Here is an 8,162-nt window from a genome sequence, read left to right as displayed (position 1 = left end):
TCCTGTGAGTATAATCCAATCGGTCTTATTTTCATACTGTATATCCGTTTGTGTAATTTGATAAATTGTGTTGTATGTGGTGCTCGCATCGGTACTACTGAGACTTCATTGCCCTAGCTCTGACATGCGTCTTTGTAAAGAGAGAAACGGACAGAAAATCTCTAACTCTGCTGTCAGCTCGCTCTGCTCCGTTAAAACTGAATTTACCATACAGAATTGAATACGAGTGCACTCCAGATTTAGCTGCAGCCAGCTGACCGTGTGCTTCTCCCCTATACCGCAGTTCTTGTCCATGCATGCAGCAAACTGAAAGCACTGTCTGTCGGAGCGTCTACGTGAAAAGAGAAGGAGACATTGCTGGTAGTATGTCTTCAGAGTTGTTAAACACCTCAGCACTGAAGGAAGCCATCTGACTGTGTGAGGGGCAAGATCGTTGATGTCTGCAGGCAGAGAGGAGCTCTCCTGTCTGACTGGTCCACCAATAGCAGAGAAGATGACCCCTTGAGACACAGCCCCTCCTCATTTGCATAATGAGGCAGAAATGCATACAAAATTTAAAAAAGACAGGCAGAAATAAATACCATGGGTGAAAATAAATAAGGTAATAAATACAAAGGAAGATAAAAACAGACAAAATATTAAAACACACATAAATAAATACATTAAAAAAATTAGTATAAATAAAGTTGAATAAACAATAAGGTAATTATAACAAGGTGAATAGTAAAGGCACTAATTAAAATATAAACATTTATGTCTCCTTGTATAATTTAATTACTACCTACATTTTTTATTTACTTTATTTTTTTGTGTATTTAATTGTGCTTATTTATTTATTGAGCATTTATTTATTTCTGTATTTATTTCTGGCTGTGTCAGGATCGGTCCTCCATAACGGGGTGGGAGAGTTATCAAGCACGTAAAGTTTGGTTCAGATGTGAGCATGTACACTGAAGTTACAACAACTTCCTGTGTCATGGCGAAGACTTGATCTCTGACGCCACGCCACGGACACACCCATTGACGAAAACTCGCAAATAGCACAACTTTTCATCTTCAATGCCTTTAGAAGGCACAGCACAATTTGAAGTCGGTCGGACTAAATCCCTAGGAGGAGTTCGTTAAAGTACGAAGTGTGTAAATCATCCAAAATTTGACGTAAATTCAAAATGGCCGACTTCCTGTTGGTTTTAGGGCATCGCTCCAAGAGCTTTTTTGTGCGTCTGGACAAGATACACGTACCACAGAAAATTCGTGCACGTAGGTGAAACGTGCGGCGGGGGCTGCTTCGTTAAAGGTCACTTCTGTTGCCAGCAGGTGGCGCTATGACTGTGGTGAATGTCGCATGTACATGTGTTCAGGCGGGACTCTCATCCTACATGTACAGTTTGGTGCAGATGTGAGCATGTACACTGAAGTTACACAACTTCCGTGTCATGGCGAAGAGTTGATCTTTGACGCCACGCCACGACACGCCCATTGACGAAAACTTGCAAATAGCACAACTTTTCATCTTCAATGCCTTTAGAAGGCACAGCAGAAATTTGACGTCGACTAAATCCCTAGGAGGAGTTCGTTAAAGTACGAATGTGTAAATCATCCAAAATGGCCGTAAAATTCAAAATGGCCGACTTCCTGTTGACTTTAGGCTATGGGTTCTTGAGGCTTTTTTGTGCGTCTTGATACGATACATGTCCCCAGAAAATTTCGTACATGTAGGTTGAACGTGAACGAGGGGCTAATCTTTTCCAATTTTCTAGGTGGCGCTAGCGAGTCATTTTGCCACGCCCATGTGCGAAACTTGTAGAATACGAAATTTTTCACGGTTCTGACATGTTTGCAAATTTTGGTGAGTTTTCGAGTATGTTTAGGCCATGTCATTTGAGCCTACTTTGCAGAAAAAAAAAAAAAAAAAAAAAAAAAAATATATATATATATCATAATATATATATATATATATATATATCTAGCAAATTCAATAGGGACCTCGCACAGTCGTGCTCGGGCCCTAAATAATATATCTTAGCAATTCAATAGGGACCTCGCACGGTCGTGCTCGGGCCCAAATATATATAATCTTAGCAAATTCAATAGGGACCTCGCACGGTCGTGCTCGGGCCCTAATAATCTTAGCAAATTCAATAGGGACCTCACACGGTCGTGCTCGGGCCCTAATAATGGTATTTATTTATTTGGTTTTGATCAATTTTTTTCCCACAACACCAAGGTAAAGACCTTTGAGTGTAATTGAACCTGGAATCAGTTCTGACTTTTGTTTCCTGCAACAGGATGAAGACTACCAGGAAATGGAAGAAGCCGCCCGGAAGATTGAGACCCACTACTGGCAGTTCTTTGACCACGTAATCGTCAATGACGAGCTGCAGTCCTCCTGCGTCCAGCTGCTGGCGGCAGTGAGGAAGGCGCAAGACGAGCCGCAGTGGGTCCCTGCCAGCTGGATTCGACCCAACAACGAGTCGTAAGGGGGGACAGAAGAGGAGACAAGACATTTTTGTAAATCTCATTTTACAGATTCCTCACTGTAAAAATAAAGAAGTCTACATATTTATTTTTTATTTCAATGTTGTTGTTACTTCTGTGCTTGTAATTTCCAAAAATCCCCATGAAACTGTGTCAGAGTTTAATGTTAGAAGTTTAAATTTAGAGCCAATTAGAAGTAACTACTAGTTAACAATATATTTCTTTGTACAAAAGCTAAACAGTTTGAAACAACTCAAGTGCACCTTCTAAGCTTTTTAGAGCAACAGACACCAGATTTTCTGAAGTAAGCAGAGCATCAAACTCCGTTTTCTCAGTTTCCTGCTCTGCATGCAGCTTTAATTTAGCAAAATGACCACTTGTTTGCGAGAACAAAAGAACAAGACAAAAACAAGTCCAGTTCGTGCCCATTTCGCCACCCTACTACACAGACCTGCAGTAAATAATGTGACATTTTTTCAATTGATGTTTACATGCTAGAAGGTGGTTTCCTGTTTCTTGTTATGTGTTGTTTTTCCTTCTGAATTTGTGTCATTTCTTTGTAGTTTGTTATAGCTGGAAATTATTCAAGATATACAAAATGTTAACAAAAAATTGTGGTTGGCAAGCTCACAAAAATTGTACTTTGTCTCCTAGTATGTGAAAGTGCAAACAAGGTGATGACATGTTTATGTTTGTACACGTTTGTGACATTAATAAACCACTTCTGATAGTATTCATTCATTTAGTAATCTGGGGCTGTATTACAGAAACTTCCTAACAGGCAGATCCTATCCTAACTGCTTGGTAACCATGGTAATAAGGGTTAGGAACTGATTTAGGAAAAAGGCCATTAGAGATTAACAGTTCCTAAGTCAATGTTCCTTTCCTAACTTTAGATAAGAAAAGTGTATTACAGAAGCATCCTAACTTTGTAAAATCTTAAATAAACTCTCCTAACTTTGGATGCTAAGCTGCAGGGATGCAGTATAGGGGGGGGGGGGGGGAGTTAGGACAGGGGGACTTGCCAAAAAATAGGTAAAAACTAATATCAAATTATATAAACCACCATCATCATTTTCACCATCGTTTCCCTCACTTGCATGTTTTCCTTACGTCTTAGTCCCGCCCACCTGGGATGCACGGAGAGAAACCAAGCCAGGAGAGAAGGAATGTCTCGTGTTTTTAGAGACATGAGACGTCCTTTCCTCCGAAGCGTCACATAAAGCGACGTCTGTTTCTGATGACGGCGGCACCTGATCAGCTGTCAGTAGGCTCTAACAGCTTGAGAGACTTTTGATGGAGTTTGTGTCTACATACATGTGCACTGTGTTGGTACTAATAAAGTCTCACAGTTATCAGTGCAGAGCAGCATGATTCTCTGTTACCTGGTTAACAAACACAAGCAGGACATACAGTAGGCCTAGTGTATGACATGAGCAGGACATTAGTGTATGTCCTACACATTACACATTAGTGTATGTCCTGCTCAGAGGAACAGGATCATTTCTACTGGCACAATGCTGATATTATCTGCATTTATATTCTGATTGTAAATTTGTTATTGAATAACCCAGAATATGATCATGGTGTCGGGAAATTGAAATGATGTAGGCCTAACTTGTAGGCTATCAAAGTTGACGCTCAGTTTCAGGCTTTCCGTTTATTTCTTCTTGTGATATCCTTTAACACTACTGGATACATTTTATTTGCAAGTCACATCACTTGTCATCGATCGATCGCTGCGTTCCATTATATCAATCCGCAGTTTAGTGACTTGTCCTACTCCTCAGTGTACTATGTTTTATCGTCGTCTATTTGGACTAAACACAGGAATGAACAGCCTCACGTGACTGAATAGAAATGACGATGAATGATGTAAAACGTGTTTCTTGCTGACAGACTCCCGACTCCCTTTGACTTTAATTGTCTCCATAATAAAAGTTGATGGGAGAAATAAAAGAAAGAAAACTCTTTCTAATAAATAAATAAAGTTGCGTGTGGGGATTTTGTTGTTCCGACCTACAATGAACTCAGATTTTAAGTAGACAGTGAATCATAAAAAAAATCAAATATAGCCTAACACTTTCCAGTAATGCACTTGAGTTCAATGTTATCTGTCCTGATGTATCAGTCCAATCAGCTGCAGCGTCCAATCAATATAACGGCTACACAGTATGGGGGCGCGTTGGTCAGTAAAAGACTTCTGCGAAGGATGCACTGGTGTATCCTCGCTCATAGCTCCTCAGAGATCGCTCCTCGATCCTCGCTCCTCAGAGCGCAAAAAAGAGCTTTGGGAACGGCCTGCAAGATGGCGGAGCGGAAAAACTTCCGGTTCAAGCGAGGATCGAGGCGCAAGGAAACGACAAATAAGAGACTTGGGAAGCACCCAGTGACGGTTTAGTTGCAGTCGGGCTCTGGTTGCAGTCAGATGCACCAGAAATACAGTGATCACAATGTTGCCTAGTAAACCAAAATCTGGTCTTCAAAAAAGGAATGAGAGAAAAGAGAGAGAGGAAAGACAAAGGAAAGGATGTTAATGTATAACACAGTTTTTCACCAAGAAAGTGTCTGTGAGTGGTGTTAACCTGTTGGCTTAATGTCCACAGTGAAATAAGCTAGCTAGCTATAGACTAGTGTTAGCCTACATTTCATCAACATTTAATCAGTGCAGGGAAACGTTTAGCAAGAAATTCATATTTAGGGCCCGAGCACGACCGTGCAAGGTCCCTATTGAATTTGCTAAGATTATATTTAGGGCCCGAGCACGACCGTGCGAGGTCCCTATTGAATTTGCTCAGATTATTAGGGCCCGAGCACGACCGTGCGAGGTCCCTATTGAATTTGCTCGGATTATTAGGGCCCGAGCACGACCGTGCGAGGTCCCTATTGAATTTGCTCGGATATATATATATATTTTTTTTTTTTTTTTTTTCTGCAAAGTAGGCCCAAATGACATGGCCTAAACATACTCGAAAACTCACCAAAATTTGCAAACATGTCAGAACCGGTGAAAAATTTCGTATTCTACAAGTTTCGCACATGGGCGTTGCAAAATGACTCGCTAGCGCCACCTAGAAAATTGGAAAAAATTAGCCCCTCGTTCACGTTCAACCTACATCTACGAAATTTTCTGGGGACATGTATCATGTCAAGACGCACAAAAAAGCCTCAAGAACCCATAGCCTAAAGTCAACAGGAAGTCGGCCATTTTGAATTTTATGGCCATTTTTGGATGATTTACACACTTCGTACTTTAACGAACTCCTCCTAGGGATTTAGTCGGATCGACGTCAAATTTCTGCTGTGCCTTCTAAAGGCATTGACGATGAAAAGTTGTGCTATTTGCGAGTTTTCGTCAATGGGCGTGTCCGTGGCGTCGATGATTCGCTATGAAACAGGAAGTTGTTGTAACTTCAGTGTACATGCTCACATCTGAACCAAACTTTACGTGCTTGATAACTCTACCACCCCGCTATGGAGGACTGATCCTGACACAGTCAGAAATAAATACAGAAATAAATAAATGCTCAATAAATAAATAAGCATCCAATTAAATACACAAAAAAATAAAGTAAATTAAAGCTGCAAGCAGCGTTGGGCGGGCCCTCGCACTTGTAGCGCGTCCGCGTGTGAGCCGGCCGAGTTGCATATTCTGGAGCTCTGCCGGTGCGGCTGTGAATTTCCTACGCAGTTCCGACGCCGCATGAAGGTGTTATATGTCACTTCCTGTGTCCCCTATGTGGAGCTACATAGCACTTCCCACTATGAATATAAATCGGTATTGGTGTGTAGATGTCTGCGGGGTGGGACAGTTATCAAGCACGTAAAGTTTGTTTCAGATGTGAGCATGTACACTGAACAATAATGTACCCAAACAATAAAATAAATTCCTTTTATATTTCCCTGCCTTGTTGTTTATGTGTACATACAGAGGAAGAATGTGAGAACAGCACACATTTCATCGTTACTGTGTGCTGTACCGCAGTTCTGTGTCCATGCATGCAGCAAACTGAAAGCACTGTCTGTCGGAGCGTCTACAAGAAAAGAGAAGGAATACATTTCTGGTAGTGTCTTCAGAGTTGTTAAACACCTCAGTGCACTGAAGGAAGCCATCTGACTGTGTGAGGGGCAAGATTGTTGATGTCTGCAGGCAGAGTAGGAGCTCTCTTGTCTGACTGGTCCACCAATAGTAGAGAAGATGACCCCTTGAGTTATCAAGCACGTAAAGTTTGGTTCAGATGTGAGCATGTACACTGAAGTTACAACAACTTCCTGTGTCATGGCAAAGACTTGATCTTTGACGCCACGCCACGGACACACCCATTGACGAAAACTCGCAAATAGCACAACTTTTCATCTTCAATGCCTTTAGAAGGCACAGCACAAATTTGAAGTCGGTCGGACTAAATCCCTAGGAGGAGTTCGTTAAAGTACGAAGTGTGTAAATCATCCAAAATTTGACGTAAAATTCAAAATGGCCGACTTCCTGTTGATTTTAGGGCATCGCTCCAAGAGGCTTTTTTGTGCGTCTGGACAAGATACACGTACCACAGAAAATTCGTGCACGTAGGTGAAACGTGCGGCGGGGGCTGCTTCGTTAAAAGTCACTTCCTGTTGCCAGCAGGTGGCGCTATGACTGTGGGTGAATTCAGCATGTACATGTGTTCAGGGCGGGACTCTCATCCTACATGTACAGTTTGGTCCAGATGTGAGCATGTACACTGAAGTACGACAACTTCCGTGTCATGGCGAAGAGTTGATCTTTGACGCCACGCCACGGACACGCCCATTGACGAAAACTTGCAAATAGCACAACTTTTCATCTTCAATGCCTTTAGAAGGCACAGCAGAAATTTGAGGTCGGTCGGACTAAATCCCTAGGAGGAGTTCGTTAAAGTACGAAGTGTGTAAATCATCCAAAATTTGACGTAAAATTCAAAATGGCCGACTTCCTGTTATTTTAGGCATTGCTCCAAGAGGCTTTTTTGTGCGTCTGGACAAGATACACGTACCACAGAAAATTCGTGCACGTAGGTGAAACGTGCGGCGGGGGCTGCTTCGTTAAAGTCACTTTCTATTGCCAGCAGGTGGCGCTATGACTGTGGGTGAATGTCGGCATGTACATGTGTTCAGGGCGGGACTCTCATCCTAGATGTACAGTTTGGTCCAGATGTGAGCATGTACACTGAAGTTACAACAACTTCCTGTTTCATTGCGAATCATCGACGCCACGGACACGCCCATTGACGAAAACGCGCAAATAGCACAACTTTTCATCGTCAATGCCTTTAGAAGGCACAGCACAAATTTGACGTCGATCCGACTAAATCCCTAGGAGGAGTTCGTTAAAGTACGAAGTGTGTAAATCATCCAAAAATGGCCGTAAAATTCAAAATGGCCGACTTCCTGTTGACTTTAGGCTATGGGTTCTTGAGGCTTTTTTGTGCGTCTTGATATGATACATGTCCCCAGAAAATTTCGTACATGTAGGTTGAACGTGAACGAGGGGCTAATTTTTTCCAATTTTCTAGGTGGCGCTAGCGAGTCATTTTGCAACGCCCATGTGCGAAACTTGTAGAATACGAAATTTTTCACCGGTTCTGACATGTTTGCAAATTTTGGTGAGTTTTCGAGAATGTTTAGGCCATGTCAGTTGAGCCTACTTTGCAGAAAAAAAAAAAAAA

General features: G+C 41.9%; 1 protein-coding gene across 1 annotated transcript in view; it reads left to right on the top strand.

Moving 5' to 3' along the window:
* Positions 1-3,215, top strand: part of mpp4b (membrane protein, palmitoylated 4b (MAGUK p55 subfamily member 4)) — a 33,700-nt gene extending 30,485 nt beyond the window's left edge. The window contains exon 19 of the mRNA XM_038722462.1: positions 2,289-3,215. Coding sequence (XP_038578390.1) covers positions 2,289-2,480 — 192 coding nt within the window. The 3' untranslated portion in view covers positions 2,481-3,215. The remainder of the gene's footprint in view (positions 1-2,288) is intronic.
* Positions 3,216-8,162: the final 4,947 nt, after the last annotated feature.

Source organism: Micropterus salmoides, unplaced genomic scaffold (assembly GCF_014851395.1).
Source record: "Micropterus salmoides isolate LMB-PRFRI ecotype aquatic unplaced genomic scaffold, ASM1485139v1 Ms_hic_scaffold_1, whole genome shotgun sequence".
NCBI classification, from domain to species: domain Eukaryota; kingdom Metazoa; phylum Chordata; class Actinopteri; order Centrarchiformes; family Centrarchidae; genus Micropterus; species Micropterus salmoides.
The sequence above is the reverse complement of the archived record's forward strand: the minus strand, read 5'-3'. Positions and strand labels throughout refer to the sequence as shown.